The sequence below is a fragment of the Giraffa tippelskirchi genome, chromosome 3, assembly GCF_054371585.1.
Source record: "Giraffa tippelskirchi isolate mGirTip1 chromosome 3, T2T-mGirTip1v1.2.pri, whole genome shotgun sequence".
NCBI lineage: Eukaryota > Metazoa > Chordata > Mammalia > Artiodactyla > Giraffidae > Giraffa > Giraffa tippelskirchi.
In genome coordinates this window covers 184,516,685-184,532,943 of record NC_137277.1, presented here as the reverse complement: position 1 = coordinate 184,532,943, position 16,259 = coordinate 184,516,685, and the positions used below count along the sequence as shown (strand labels likewise).

Here is a 16,259-nt window from a genome sequence, read left to right as displayed (position 1 = left end):
AGTGGCATTACTTCGCTCCTTTTTATGAGTCCTCTTCGTTTCTGCTCAGCACCTGATGACATCTGCCGAACACACGTCGGGAGATGACCCCCTCACTTCCTGGTTTCTAGGAAATGGCAGAGATGTGAGCAGTGCCCACCCCCAGAGATGAGTGAATGGTTCCGCCTCTGTGGAAATCATCTCCAGTAACTCGCTTCCACTGCTCAGCTGGTCCCCTGGGTTTGCATCATCACTGTCTGATTCAGTCCCCACAGCATCCCGGCAAGGTCAGTCTCGTCAGTATCCCCATCTTACAGATGAGCAAATTGAGGTTCACGGAGGTTAAATGGAAACACAGCCAGTAAGTGGCAGATACAGGAGGCAAACCCACAGCTTCTGATTCTAAACCCCACATGCTTTCTCCTGCACGTTGATAGGAAAAATAAAAAATAGATCTTATTCTTCCAGGATTGATACTTCCTGGTGATATGCTTTTAAAAATCTAAAGCCTCCCCGCCATAGCACTGAATGCATTACAAACTTAAATCTTCAGCAGCTTTCTTCTGCTTACAAAAAGCAGTTCGTGATGGTTGGGTATAAGACTTTTCAAACATTTTGAGTTGGAAAATGAAAAACTTCATAACCTCACCTCAAGAGATAATGTGGGTTGACAGTTGGGCACATATTCTTCTAGGTCTGGATGGTCCAACATGTGCTATTTAAATAAAAATAGTTAAGATAAAATAATATTAAAAATTCAGTGCTTTATTCAAACTCATTGTGGACCTGGGCCAGCCCATTTCAAGCATTCAATATTCGCATGCAGTGAGTGGCTACAGCGTCAGGCAGTAGAGACAGAACATTTTCATCATCACAGAAAGTTCTGTTGAATAGCATCGCTCTAGACTCTTACAAGACATATCCCAACATACATGCATACTGATTATTGATATATTTGGTGAGGTTCCTGGGTATGTCATAAGTCTCTGTATGGCTTCACCCATAAAGGGAACAACCCTCTAGAGGCAAAAACCAGACACAGGGGAAAAGAGGCTAGACCGAAATACACTGAATGATAGCGGTTTTCTCTGCGTGTTGAGATTACAGAGTTTATTTTTACATTTCCTAGGTCCTTCAGGTGATCTACAACCTAAAGTGCAGGAGGGGTGGGCATTTGGTGAATTCATGTTTTGCCTAAAGTTCTTGCTGGTTCTAAAAGCTTCAAGGGATGTGCATACATAAGGCTTCGTTTATTACTATTTTTAAAATTGTGGACGCATGAGGAATGGAAGCCTGCACAAGTCAAACGAATGAAGCACAAGAAGGAAGAGCAGACAGAGATTCATTTTAGCCCAGGGTCCCTCCTGCTCAGGGCTGTTCTAGGCAGGATCGGCTTCACGGACATGCAGGCCAAGCAGTCACACAGGGTCCCTTGTTTAGAAGAGCCCCCACTAGGACTTCCCACTGGGTGGTCCAGTGGTTAAGAATCTACCTTCCAGTGCAAGGCACTAGGGTTCGATCCCTGGTCGGGGAACTAAGATCCCACATGCCATGGAGCAGCTAAGCTGGTTGTGGCCGCAACCACTGAGCCTGCACACCACATCTGAGACCCAATGCAGCCAAAAATAAATAAATAAATATTTCAAATGAAGAAGAAGAAGAGCCCCACTCTTGGTTTCACGCTCTGTATTTTGCCATCCTGAAATTCTTAATGGTTTTCGAACGAGGGGCCCTGCGTTCTCTCCTTTTGCACTGTGCCCTGCAAGTTGTGCCACGGGCACCAGTCCCGGGATTCTCCCCGGAATGGGTCTCATTTTGGCGGCTCTGAACCGTTGACTTGTCCTCATCAGACCACAGACAAGCCCATCCATGGCGCACTCTACGTGCCTGAGAACAAGTTTGCTTTAGTTACTAAGATGTGTGTCTAGAGAGTGATAAAAATAGGACTTGCAAGCGGGTGCAGGAGGGCCCCTGTGGTCTCTACTCACACACAGGAGCTCAAGGCGCACGTCTACACTGGCCTATTTCAGAGACAGCAGCCCGGTGCATCATGGGAGGCTGTGCCCCACATCACCGCTTCGCTCGGATCCTGCCTGGACCCCACTGCCTTGAAGGCCATGCCCAGCCTCTAGGCTTGGCTCACCGTCCTTCCAGCATCTTCTCCCTCCACATCGCTGCAGGACCCCCAGGCCCTCCCATCTCTAAGCAAGCATCTCTGCAAGGTCCTTCTGCCATACCTTTGCTGATGCTATTTATTCTGCCTGGAACACCAATGTTCCTCCCTTCCAAGTTCTATCTATCCCAGATTCCATCCTTTCTGGGAAGCCTGGAAGTATGTGAGAAGGGCCTGAGGGTACTCTAGTGGCATAGAAGAGAATATGGATCACCTTGCCTGGAGGAATCAGGGAGGCCTCCATGGAGGTGGTGAGCTGGGACCTTAAAGAAAAGATGTCTGCCAGGTAGACAGGAGACTTTTGTTGGGTTGACTTTGATATCAGACAGATTCTGACATAAATTTGGGCTTTGCTGGTTACTAGTTGCATGACGTTGGGTTAGTTATTTCCCTTTGCTGAGCCTCAGTTTCTTCATCTGTAAAATGGGGGTGACATCGATCACACCTACTACATGGATTAGAGATTAACTGATTAACTAAAATGGGAGCTCCCACAGTGCCTGGCACACAGCAAGTCATTAACAAACATGGTTCCCTTCTCCTTTCCTTAGGGTCTTTTTTCTGTGAGATGTTAGTTTCAGCCCATCGCCTGTCGCTCTGTCTCTGTTTATTCATCTCTGCAATAAAGGTAGTGGTGCCCAGTATGCAGACCTGTGATGAGGATTCAATGGGGTAATGGGAACATTTACAGAAATCCCAGGAGGCTGAGATTCTGTATCGATAGGAAGGACATCAGTCAAAGAGATGCTGGCCTTTCTCACTGGGGCATTTTCCTGAGAAAAACTCTTTGCATATATCACCGGGCTCCAGAGAGCAGGCAGCTTTGTCTGTTTTGTCTGCTCCTGAATCCTTAGTGCCCAGCACAGTGTTTGGGGTGTAGATGGTACTCAGTAAATGTCCACTGAACAGTACCAGCTGGCCCACATGGCACCCAAGTCCTGGGCACTGGGAGTGGCAGAATCCAGGGAAACCAGCCCTTCCCAGGGAAACTGTCTTCAGATTGGGACCACAGTACAGGTCACTAGCACTCCTGAGCACCTGCTATATGTATGGCTCCACCCAGCCCAGGGCAGACCCTCACTCCACTGCCAGATGGGAGAGGACTGGGAAGGAAGGTGACGGGCACAGGGGTGTGGGAAGAGGAGCAGAGACCAGGGGCGGCCAGCGGGGTCTTGGCTGGGCGGGAGCAGACCAACCCCACGCTGCAATCCCGACTGACAGGGCACCCAGTTCACCTGTTCCTAGCAGGGTGGGGTTGCCCCTTCCTCTTCTTTGTTTTGAAAAACTAAAGTTTTCCCCCCTAAATTTATAAGTAATACATGTTCAGTGTTTAAAACTTTGGAAAACCAGGCATCCCTGGTGGCTCAGTGGTAATGAATCCTCCTGCCAATGCAGGAGACATGGGTTCGATCCCTGATCAGGGAAGATCTCACATGCCCCAGAGCAACCAAGCCCGGGCACCACGACCATTGATCCTGTGTCCTAGAGCCCGGGAACCGCAACTACTGAGCCCACGTGCTGCAGCTCCTGAAGCCCACTCACCCTAGAACCCGTGCTCTGCAACGAGAGAAGCCACCGCCACAACTAGAGAATAGCTCCTGCTTGCCGCAACTAGAGAAAGCCTACTCACAGCCACGAAGATCCAGCATGGCCAAAAGTAGATATGTAAAAATTTTTTAAAGTTTGGAAAACCTACAATCATCAAAAGAATTAGAAATAAATGCTCCTCACTATCATTGCATCATGTAGCACGAACTATAGCATTTTTGTGTTTTCCTTCCAGTCTTTTTCCTAAGGCTGACTTGTTCCTACCGGTGGTGTCCTCTGCCCTCTGGGAAGGGACATGGCTGCTCTAAAGGGGAGAACCAGGATCAGTGTCGTGAACGCTTGCTACCCAGAACACGGGGCTCCTTGCTCCAACCATCTTGTCCCTGTTGCACCTTGCTGGCCAGAGCTGGGGGTGGGAGGCTCCCTCCATTGGGGGCAAGGGGGGCAGAACTCGGGAGGATGGAAGGAAAGTCCTCAGGGCGGGGGCACTTTTTGGGGCCGTGGTGTGTTCGTCTTTAGCCACAGGGCACCTGCGCAAGTTGAGTCTGAGGCAGGGGCATGACCAAAATGGACCTCCCTCCTCCTCCCCATCCCCTTTCCTTTCACCCCTTTCATTTGTGTGCCCCAAGTTTTCCTTCCCTTACTTCTTCCGCTTGCTCTACACCCAGCCATTGTTCTCCTCTTTACAAAGGTGAGCAGATCCCTGAAATCACCCTGCATTCTAAAAGAGCCCAGTGGGCAACCCTTCACCCCAGAGGGGCCAAACGCCATGGTGGAATTTCAGTCGGGTGTTCAGAGCGGGAGCTAACTTCGGTCACCTCAGCAAATCATAAGTTATGGGCATCCGCATTCTCCGCCCACACGTAAGTCTGAACCTTTTGCCAAAAACACTTTTCCCAGACGCAAAAGAAAACCCCAAAGAGGAACCTAAACCTTCACACGACTGTGCCGATTGGACATAAGAGCTCAGACTCCCACCAGCAAGCGTTGTTTCAAAGAACGAGCCAGACGGCGAAGAGGAAGTAAGGGTAGGAGCTGGAACCCTCCCGAGGGTCCATGTTGGTCCATCCATTCATTGGTCCTTTCACCTTCCCTCTACTCCCTCCTCTAAGCCCAACCTGCTCCCAGGAGCATCCCCCTTGCCAGGACGAGGGAAGGGGGTGGTGCGGGCAGGAGCGGGGCACTCCTGAGGCCTGGAGAGGAGAAGTGAGGGAACCCAGGGAGGCTCCCCAGAAGGGGAGGTCTTTAGACTGGGCCTTGAGAAGAGAGAGGTGGGTTTCTCACCTTCCCCATCCAGTTCAGAGTCAAATTCTTGCCCAGGAGGAACAGGAACACTAAATAGTCATAATTTTCATAATTAGGGAGGTCTTGCCTCTGCGCCAAGCCCTATATTAAGCATGAAATATACATGAGCTCATTAACCCACCCAACATGCCTTAAGGTGGCTACTGTTTGTTCTCCCCATTGTTCAGATGAGAAAACTGAGTTCAGAGAGGCCACACTTCGCCCAGGGCCACATAGCAAGGAAGTGGCGGGACCTGGCTGCAGCCTGCACTTGTGACTAACTGCGTTTCATGTTGGGTCTTCTCCATCCCCGTCTCTCGGAGCCACTGACAAGGGGTCTGACGGTCCCTCTGACCGGCTCCCTGTGCTTACCTCTCCAACATTAACACCAGGGACTCAGTGTTAGACACAGAGCTGTGGGGTGAGACATGGGCATGTCCACCAGGTGGCAAGTTAGCGAACAGGGCAGGGCACGGGGCCGAGAGTTTCGAGGAGGTAGCTGTGCTGACCCAGCGCTCACTATAGGCCAAGTGCCATGCAGGGCTTCAGGGCAAGGTTGCCTCTCTCTTGCAACCACTCTAGCCCCATCTTACGGAGGAGGAAACCAACCCAAAGCGCTGAAGTCACATGTTGGGTCACCCAGCTACCTAACAGCTTCAACCTGGCCTGACTCCTAAGCTATGTGTGAGGTTGGTCCCCAAGTGGCTGGGGAAAGCCGGGGTTCCTGCTGTGTCCCAGCCTCACACAAGACCACACACCTCTCTGGACCTCAGTTTCCCCATCTGTAAACCGAGGCGGAGGTGCTCTGCCTGCCAGCTCCAACGTTCTCCTGAATTCACTCACTGTTCTTGCTTCTCGCTGTGTCTCCAGGTAGGACAGTCTCACTCCCAACCAGGCTGTGTCCCTCCAGGAGGCGCCGTTTCAAGGAGGTTGGGATGGAAGACTCGGGCTCCAAATCCACTGAGGGGTAAGACCCTCCCTTCCCACCTCCCTCTGTCCCCCTAACTTCCAGCAGGTAAGGCAGGCTACTGGGCACCAAGGCGGGAGTGACTGAGGCCCAGGCCAGCCTGAGTCTGAAGCTCCCAGGAGGCCTGGGCTCCCTGATGGCTGCAGGGTCCTGAGGAATACTGCTCTCAAGAGGGGATGTTTGAGCTCAGTCTTGAAGACTGGGTGAGGTTCCTTAGCTGCCAGTGGGGCACCCCCCTGCTTGATGGGTTTGAGGAAGGGTCTGCAGATGAGGCATCCCCAGGAGATGGCCGGAGGACCAGCATCCTTCTGCCCCACTGAACCCTAAGCCTGGACTCCAGTCTCCCCACCGATGAAGGCGTCTGGACTGGCTCCCAGGTGAGGATGGGGCGGCGGGCGGTGTGTGTGTGCCACTGCCTTCCTGCTGTCAGATCCTTCTGGAAAGTCAGGCCCTGTTGCTTGGGGGCGTCCGACTCCTGGCCCCCATCTCCCCCGAGAGCTCCCCCCCCGCCCCCTGGGTAGCCGAGGAGGCCTCAGCTTTGATGCGGCCACCTCCAGGCCGGGGTGTCAATGGGCTCTCTATGTGACCAGTGGGGCCGCTGGGGGCCGCTGGGGGCCGCCGGCCGCCGTCGTGGGCACGGGTGAGGCCTGGACACACAGTCCCACTGTGTGGGGCCGCCTCATGCCCGCCCAGACCCTGTGGCCGGTGGGGGGACTCCCAGGAATGCCCTTCCTGCCTGGGGGGTACTTTGGACAGGCAGGGTGGTCTGGGGAGACGGGCGTGTGCAGGGCGGCCTCAGGAGCCGCCGTCAAAGGGGCTCCGCAGAGGTGGCGCCAGGCAAGCGCCAGAGTGGGTGTGGGTGGCTGGCGGTTGGTCACTTCATCTCCCGGGGCTGTGGGGGGGGAGGGGAAGCCGCCAAGGGCACGCTGCTCGGGGTGACCAACCATCGTGGGGTGCCCGGGACTCGGGAGAGTCCCCTGTTGTTTGCCCACTGCCTAGAGCTGAGCAAAGGACACAGTGAGTGACCTCTCTGGTCCGAGCAGCTGCCCCACTGTCTGGTGACTTCTGAGTCAGACTCTGCCCAGGGCCGTTCTGTCCACCCCCTGCCTCTGCACAGGCCTGCCTCGCACCCGAGAGCCCGTTTCCCATTCCTTCCAGGTGTCTTCAGGGGCAGAGCTGCTGGCCAGCTGCCCACCACTGCTCGGAGCACCCCAGCCAGACAGGCCCATCCTGGTCCCCTTCCAGCAGCTCCCAGTCATCCCAGGAGGCGCCCGGCATCATCACAGCCTTTCCTGCTTCCCCACCTTGCCCCCTGCCTGGGACATCCTTTCCCCGTTGGTCACCTCCTCACTCTGCAAGGCCCAGCTCCAGGAGAACTGTCTGGCCAGTCACCCCCTCTGATCCCCCAGCTGTCTTGTTCTTAGTCCCTTATAACATTTATCCCACCCCTGTGCAATTTTCGGTTCGCCCATCTCTTTCTACACCAGACAGTGACTTCTTCAAGGGTGGAGAGCCTGACCTAGTCACCCTTGCAGCTGAGCTCCCGGCACAAGGCCAGGCTCAAGATAAGTTGAAAAATGAAGATGTTTAGCAAGCGCTTACTCTGTGCCAGGTACCCTGCTTGTGTAATTCTCTCCAGAGCCCATGAGGTCGGTGTAATCATCGCTCCCATTTTACAGATGGGGAAACAGGCATGGAGAGGTAAAGCAACTTGCCTCAAGCTATGATGCTCTGAAGGGCAGAGGCAGGACTTGAGCCTGGAGCATCTGATTCCAGAAGCCAGCCTGAAGGTCATATCTCCTCCTTGATGAGATATGTGGAATTACTGAGTCAGAAAAACCTTTATCTCCCTGTGATTCCTGCATGTGGCAGTTTAGACGCATTTCCTCCAGTTTCCCCCCTGGAGGGGTGCCCTCCCTCAGTGTCCTGGGGAGGGTGCATTTTGGGGGTGCTATGAGGGGAGCCCTGCTGCAAGAGGACACCCCAGGGGGTGCAGAGATAGGCCTCGTGGGCAGATCCAGAATGAAGGTGCTGGCCCTCCAAGGGCTGTGGACAGGCTCTCAGGCATTCCCAGGCCATAGTCCTGTTTGTCTGGTGGGGACCCCAAGGCCCAGAGACTGGGCGGTACTTGCCCATAGTCATGCAGTGTGTCCTTAGGCCTCAGCTTCCCCATTTGTCAAAGAGAGGATTCATACCCCTTCTCCTGCCTGGGAGAATCCTCAGGAGAAGAGATGGGAGAAGGTGGAGAATTGCACCCCAGGAGCCCCCTTCACCCCCTCAGTGCCTGGAATTCTGCCATCAGCCTGCCGCTCTGTGGGGTAAGCATCACCCTCTTCCCATCTCCTCCTCACTCCCTACTTCAGGTGGGGATCAAATGCCTCTCCATGCTCTCCACATCCTCCCAGGTGGCTCAGTGGTAAAGAATCTGCCTGCCACTGCAGGGAACACAGGAGACCCAGGTTCGATCCCTGGAGGAGGAAATGGCAACCCACGCCAGTGTTCTTGCCTGGAGAATCCCATGGCTAGAGCAGCCTGGCCGGCACGCATGCACACACGCCAGGCTCTCCCCAAACCTCCAGAGAACTGAACCTGGAATCCAACTTCAAAAACCTCTCAAGAGGTGGTGATGTCCTGAGACCCGCTTGCTTTACCACTTCCGGCTAAAGAACTAGAACTGTAGACCCGAATTCGGGGCCTCCATGGACTCAGGCAGGAAACACATGACGTCTTTCCTTTCACTGACCTCTAACTAAAGTTTAGCATCTTTTCTCCAGTGACTTTGTCACCCGTGGAAATCACAGGCATCCTTCAGTCTCCTTAGGGCTGTCCGATTCTCCTGAAATACTGTGCACGCCCATCCCCGTCGCATCACGGCCGTTATTGTCTCCACCGAGAGGCCCGTGGTCACGGTGTCACACACTGGCTTTTTTTTATAGTTTGAAGACAGCGTTTCTATAGATTTGAGGGGGTTTTTTCATAGTTCTTTGTATTTTGTTTTATGCATTTAAAAATACGATTCTGAGGAGTCCATAGACTTCCTGAGAGCTGCAAAGGTCCCCGGCTCCAGGCAGGTTAAGGACCCTGCGTGGAATAGCATGGAGCGAGCACTGCAGGACCCTGGGGTTGGATCTCTCTGGGGACAGAATTGGGAAACCTCCGGAGACAGAATTTGGGAGGCAGATCAGTCCAGGTGAGTGGAAAGTGGGGGGGATAGAACTGGGCAAGAGAGAGGATGCCAGATGGTGTGGACAGGACACGGAACTTCAGGGAAAGATTCAGACGGCAGATGGAGCACCCACCCCCCACCCTGGCTTACCAGATCACCCCCCAGGGATCAGCGCGCTCTGCCTCCCATCTCTGTGCACACAGCCAGCCCAAAGCCACCAGCTGTCCCCTCCCTCTCCCTCCGGATCACCTCTACCACCTCTCAGGAGCCCACCCTAGGTGGGTGGCCCTTTAGTCCCGGCTCCTAAATTTCCTTTGTTTCAAGCTCAACGTTTCTCCATCTTGCTCACGGAGGAAGAAGTACAGATTACAAAGACCCAGCAAATGGTTTTTATAAACTCTTATTTTCTTGCCACAGCACTGCCTTTAATTAGCTCGGAGGACTACAAAGGGAGCAGCGTTATAATAGGAGCCGCTGGAAGGAAGGAGCCCACGGCGCTTGGCTCTCAGACCTAGCGCTGCTGCTGGTCACCAGCCACAAGCAGGTTTGACGGCAGCCCCCCAACCCCCAAACCCACCTCTCCCCGACTCAGCCCCCCGTCTGCAGCCACACAGCCTGCCTCAGCCCCTCTCCAGGGAGGAGGAGCGGGTACGGCCCTCAGATAAGTCCTTGCAGACCTTTGAACAATAAGCACCCAAATGTGCCTCGGTCCCTGCACAGAGCTGACTGCCCGAGGACTGGCTTGGAGTCAGTCCACAGCAGGACAGGCAGATGGGCAGATGGACAGTCAGACCGGCTACTGCCTCTCAGCTGACCTCCTCAGCAGAGCAAAGGCAGTGCCAGGCCCCCAAGCCCTGGAGTTCTGGGTTCCACTCCATTCCTCTGTTCCGAAGGAGAAGTCATCCCTGTGTACAACCCCGAGGCACTGCCCTCACACACAGGCCATTCCCAGCCTCAGGCAATCAGAATATCACAGCGAGAGGGGCCTTCATTTGAGGCACAGAGAGGTTAAGTAATTTGTCTGAGGCTGCCCAGCAGGGTAGCCACTGATCTTGGCCTCAGGGTCTCTTGACCCCCGATCTCAGGTGCCACAGCCGCATCTGGGCTCCTGCTAGTTGGGGGGAAGGCAACAAAGTGTTGTCTGAGGCCCGGGCATGTCACCTTGAAGGGCCAGACAGAGGCAGGAATAGTCTCCCCCTGAGTTCTAGCTTCAATCAGAGGTTCCCAGTGGGGGATCTGGGAACTTTATCCTTTTTGAGGGACATAACTTAGACCTCCGGCTCCCTCTAGGCCATAGATAGAAACAACTGATTTCTCGCCGTGACCAAATCCACAAACCTTCCAGAGGCCTGCTCCCTACATTCTGATCCAGGCTCAGGGCCACCCAGAGCTGCATGCATTCCAACAAAAGCCTGGACCCCTTCCTCCCTCTCCTTCCCTAGTCCCAGGGGTTCCTCGGAAAATGTAGAGTTAGGGGAAGGTCCTTGGGAAGGTCTCTGAATCTGCCATTGTAAGTCTTGCCCCCTGCCTACTCCGTGGCTCTGGGCAGAAGCTGGCTGGGCCTAGGGGAATGGGAGAATCTGAGTATCTACCTGAGCACAGGTAGAGGGTCTGAGCCCCCCAGGAGGGCCAGGAGCTAGGGTTGCAGGGCCCCAGAGCCCCACGGGGGAGGCAGGAAGCCTCGGGTCACAGGAACACCCCTGTGTCCTCTCCATCTCACGACCCTCAGAGCTCTGGTCTTTGAGGACTTGAGGTCTCGTGGTATCCATGACCCCCACCACAAACGGTCCCCACCAGCTGAGGATAAAAGTCCACAAACATGTCCCACTCCAGGAGACCACGGAGGCCACCAAGCCCAGTTCCCACCTCCGGCTTTCAGAAGCCAGCGGATTTAGGTAACCAACCCCGGGCCCTTGAAGGCAGCCAGGGCGGGCAGTGGAGGGACGCGGTCCGGGGCCTGGCCCCAGCTCCCCACCCGAAAGGGCGCTCATTACTCACCACGGATGAAGGTCTGCGAGTAGGTCGGGAAGGAATCGAAGATGCTGTTCGATGCCATGCCCCGCTCTGAGGAAGGCGAGGTTTCAGCCCTCCTGGGGGTTGGGTTGGGATGGACTTGGTTGGCTGTTGTTTTATTTTTTCCTAACTACTTTAGAAAATAAAGTGGGGGGGGGTTGCTTTTTGTTTGTTTGTTTTTTTTCGTTTTGTCTCTCCCCCCCCTCCACCCCCACCTACTGCTGTGAAAAAGAAAAAAGGAAAGAACGCGAGAGTGTGTGTGTGAGCGAGAGAGGAAAAAAATCCCCAAGGAAAGTAAGTTTCTGTTTGTACCCAAGAATTTGGATTCCCAGTCCCACAGGAATGTCTCGCCACAAATTTTCAACAGAAGCGTATGCAGAGTGTATCATTAGATGGCGGGAAGGGGCCTTCGGCAGCCAGGGCAGGAGTCGCGGGGCGGTGAGAGCACAGGCAGCCCAGCACCAAGCGCCAAGGGAATGAATGAATGAGGCTCACCCCCGTCAGAGCTCAGCTCAGTGGGTGCGAGGGCGGCCGGGGGTGGGAGGACCAGGAGCCAACCAGCTCCAGCGCAGGGCCCCCCGAAGGCGGCCGAGGGCCTGGCCTTGTGGTTCTGTGGTTGAGGGACCAGGCCTTCACGGTGTCAACCCAACCTCAGCTCACAGGATGCAAGAAGCCAGCTCACGGCCTTGGCCCATTGGCTGGGCGTCAGTCACCTGGGCTGTGATGTCACAACCTCTTAGAAGATCTTGTGGCTGCCTCGCTCCCTTTTTAGAAAAAAAAAAAAAGAGAGAAAGAGAGAGAGAGAAAAAAAGGGAGGGCTTTTATTTGTGGGGCTGGCCTCAGCACGCGGCCCAAAAGCAGAACTGAAAGCGGCTGGAGCGGGAGTGGCCAGTGGTGGTTTGGATCCTGTGGGAGACTCCTTTTTAATGAAGGCCAATGTTGGCCCAGGTAGCAGGGAGTCCCGGGATCCCAGATCTCTCCAGGCACCCCCACCCTGGGCTGTGGGTGGCTGTCACCTGGACATCGTCAACCAATTCAGTCCCAGAGAAGTGTCCACGCGTGTGGCTGGGTGGCACTTCGGGCAGATTGTACGGGAGTTGGGATCAGGCACCAAAGGAAACACATGAAGGGGCATCACCAGTGCTCACGCCAGGGCCCGTGGGCCTCCAGAAATGGCTTCCTGGGGAAGCCAGGGGCATAGCCTTGCCAAGGGGCCTTGTGCAGAGCTTGGGGTCTGAGGCCTGAACCCAGTCATTCAAGGCTCTTTGCTCACTTTGCCCACCTGTGCGTCTCTATGGGGTTCTCTGTTCCAGCCTCGTGTGCCTGGACTTGCCTGCCTCTGGGCCTCTCCTCTTGCTGTCCAGTCGCCACTGCCTCCAACCCTCCCGCCTCCGTACCCGCCCCCACCCTGCCGGCTCCCAGTGCCCTTCGTCAGCCCCCTTTTTTGAATCCTTCAACTCCCAGAGGGACCCAGAAGTAGAAAAGACATGGAGGATGATTCAACTCCACACTTCCGTGTTTTCCCAGAAGCCAGGTCAGGCTTTGGGGGGAGGGTGGAAGCTTCACCATTTCCCTGGAAAGCTCTACTACTCTCCCATTTCATGGGCCAGACCACTGAGGCCCGAGACAGTGAAGTCAGCTTGTGCGAGGCCACATAGTATTCTGAGTGGGACTGGAACGTCAGCCTCTGGCTCACCAGGCTGGGCCTCAGCCACGACACCCCAGGGCTCTGCAGTGTCCTCTAAGCCAAATCCCGAGGCTCCCAAAAGCCCTCTGCAGCCTGGGCCCCACCACCTGGCCTCTCCCAGGGAGCTCAAGCTTGGGCCCAGGCCCCGTCATCTCTGTAGGCTAACACAGGGGAGAAGGGGCATCCAGGGGAGGAGGAGCTTGTCCAAAGTCCCAGGGAGACTTGCTTCTGCTCACTGCCTCATGGGGTCACCTAGGAGCAGGACGCCCTTGGAAATTCGCTGTCTGTGTCTCATCTGCGTCCTCCTGAAGACTCAGTCCTCTGTTCCCTAGTGGGCAAGTTGGTGGGGGTGGGGGTGGGGGTTCTAACTTCTCCAGGGAGGAAGCAGGTTTAAGCGAAAGGCGCAGGGCTCTGAGGGCAGATTCAACTTCTAGCCAGCTCTGCTGAACCCCAGCTGCAACGCTGTGGGGCCAAGTCACTGCCCTTCTCTGGGCCTCAGTTTCCTTTCCTGTAGAATGGGGATAACACGTTTCTCGGAGGACAGGCAACTAGGTGAGGACACTGTGAAGGCTGGTTTCCTTGCCTGAGTCTGGGTGATGTAATTCAGGCTTTGTTATGAGTAAATGCAGGAAAAGAGCCATCACAGTCACATAGGAGGATAGACGGCCCCTGCTGGAAACTCATTGGCTGGCCCAGGCTGGGCAGGGCTGGGGGGTAGGGGTGGGGGTTGGTCAGCGGCACAGCCCGCCAAGGGGCCTCCTGGCTAAATTTGGAGTGTTTTGGAGTCTGCCATGTTGTGAAACCGATCAGAGGTGAAAACAACTGGAAAGACCCCCCTTGAACAGAATGGAAACTGAGGCCCCCAGAGGGGCAGAGACGCACTCTGAACTCACCAGTGAGTCAGTGGAACCCGGGCCCCTTGCTTCCCAGCCCAGGAGCTGTTTCCACTCTGCCGACGCCGCCTCGAGTTTCTAACGTACCACCCTACGCACTTGGCTGTTTTTTCCACACGTAAGAGTGGGCTCCCCCATAACACCTATAATTTGGTCACTCTGAGGGACTCCCCCTCCCTGGGAAGCTGAGTTCAGGCCCAGGGAGGGAGGCCCATGGGGGTACATCCGTGAGGCAGGTGGTTTGCTGCCTTCCTGGGACCGTGCGGCAAAAGCCTGCTAGGTGACAAGCTTGGTTTCTCCCTCAAGAGGCTTATAATCTCTACGCGCCCTTTCAGAAGCGTGCACCAGACTTTGCAAGAACCTCTGAAGGTTGCCCAGGGAAGAAGCTTCCTGAAGCCTGACTTTGGTCCTTATGAGCTGTGAGATCATGGGCAAAAGGCATTTTCCTTTGAGCCTGCTTCCTCGCCTGTGAGATGGGACCCACTTACAATCGCAAAGAGGAGTAAATGAAAACCACACCGTGCGCATGCCCGGCACGTGGTAGGTGCCCAGTTCCCAGGACTCCTGTTGGTGCCACTTCTGGCCCTGCATCCTCTCGGTATGTAGTGAGCAGTCGAGTGTCCTTCTCCACTGGGAAAGAAATATCCGATACCATAGATGCCTCTGAACCATTTAATCTAAAATTTTGGTTGAAGAAGGACATCATTAAAAAAAAACAGTGATGCTCCTTTATGTTTAAGCTTATCAATGTGTACCAAATGGCCTCCCTCTTGTTCTTCTGTCAAATCAACCCAGGAGGAGTCTCCTACAATGTCCCGGTTTGTCCTCTTTCATGTGGAATACAAATGTAAAGGTGCTTATGAAGCAATTAGCACCCGGTAGCAGTGCTGACCCTCTTGCCTAATCTTTCACAATGTTTCACCCACACTTAATTCAGTTTATTTTTTAGCAACTTGCCTTCACTGACTGTTTCCAAGGTATTTAACCTTGGAAAGTTTTCGTAGAAACAGACACCCCCGCTTTGCATCACACCACCCATAACATCACATCACCGCTAGCGAGGGTCCAATGACGAAAACAGAAGCCACTTAGAGTGATGGAAACGGAAGGAAGGAAGCCGAGTTCAGGGATGATTGGAAACCCAGGTGATGGAAGAGCTGAGAAGACAGACAGAGGTGGGGAGGAGCCCCAACAGCAAGAAGCCACCGCCACCCGAGGGACATGAGAGGAGTGGTGTCACCAGTGCCCCCAGTGGCAGCAGGAGCATGGCGGGCCAGTCTTGCATTTACTGGAGCCACGGAGGAGACTCAGCCACTATGGAGAGGCCCCTGAGACAAAGAGTAAAGAAACTTCTCCCTTCCTCCCATCTGTCCATCGCCTCTCCGTGCCTCCCGATGGCTGAATGGAGCTGGAGCAGGCTGACTTAGTGGAATCAGACCTCTGCATTATAGAGCCAGACAGGAGAGGGAGTAGATAGGTCTGAAGGCAAAGTGGCCCAAAACTGGCATGGTAGCCCCTGGAGTTCTGTAACCATGGAAACCCAATGGGAACGGATGGGTTTGGGAACAAAGCCAACAGATGTTTGGCAAGTGGACAGCTCAGTGGGCTGATGGGGCCAGAAGGTGTGGGTCCCAGTGAGGGACCTGCCAGCCAGTCATACATCCACTGGTATATTACCCCAGAAGTACCCATGAACCCCACGGGCCACTTACATTGGGGTCAGTTAAGAAAACACCTAGTGTGAATGGTGATGAAATTCGTTTTCTTAACCTGTGTGCAGAGCTGATGTTTTCGCTAGGGCTTTGGGTGACTGTGACTGGGGAATTACAGGCACTGGCTGCTGGGCCTGTCTGTGAACTTTACAAAGATGGCACACTTCTGAGCCCACTGGACCCTCCCAACCACCTGTGGGATGGGGGTGTCTCTCTTCCCTTTTCTGACAAGGAAAAGACTAATCCCAGGGATTAACCTCATGTTTTAGTTTCTAGGAGTCAGCAGAGCCAGCTTGGAGGGAATAGCCAGCAGATTTGAGGTGGGCACTGGTCTTTGAGTTCAAATTCCGACTTTCCAGCAGTCAATCACATTGCTGGGGTCAAAGAAGGTGCTGAAATGATATCTGATATCTACTGCAGGCTTCCCCAATGGCTCAGCAGCTAAAGACTCCTCCTGCAACGCAGGAGACGCGGGTTTAATCCCCGGGTCAGGAAAATCCCCTGGAAAAGGAAATGGCAACCACTCCACATTCTTGCCTGGAGAATCCCATGGACAGAGGAAGCTGGCGGGCTACAGTCTATAGCTTCAGAGAGTTGGACACGACTGAAGCGATGAAGCACGCAAGTACGCAGGCTGCCCGGGGGCTCCACCTTCAGAGCTGAGCGCGGAGATGTCCAGATAAGATGTCCCTGCCTCCATGTCCGTCTTCCCTCTCCCCACCAGCCAGGTCACCACCCCCTGATCTATCATGAGATCAGGGTAGCAGATGAGTCCTGCAAGCTTGCAGCCCACCCAGGGGCCAGGAGACCCAGACCAAGGATCATTAGCTAAGAACC

General features: G+C 54.5%; 1 protein-coding gene across 1 annotated transcript in view; it reads right to left on the bottom strand.

The window, feature by feature from the left end:
- RUNX3 (RUNX family transcription factor 3) overlaps nucleotides 1-11,802 on the bottom strand; it is a 65,354-nt gene extending 53,552 nt beyond the window's left edge. Inside the window, exon 1 of the mRNA XM_081580608.1 lies at nucleotides 11,116-11,802. Within this exon, the coding sequence (XP_081436734.1) occupies nucleotides 11,116-11,173 (58 nt within the window). The 5' untranslated portion in view covers nucleotides 11,174-11,802. The remainder of the gene's footprint in view (nucleotides 1-11,115) is intronic.
- Nucleotides 11,803-16,259: the final 4,457 nt, after the last annotated feature.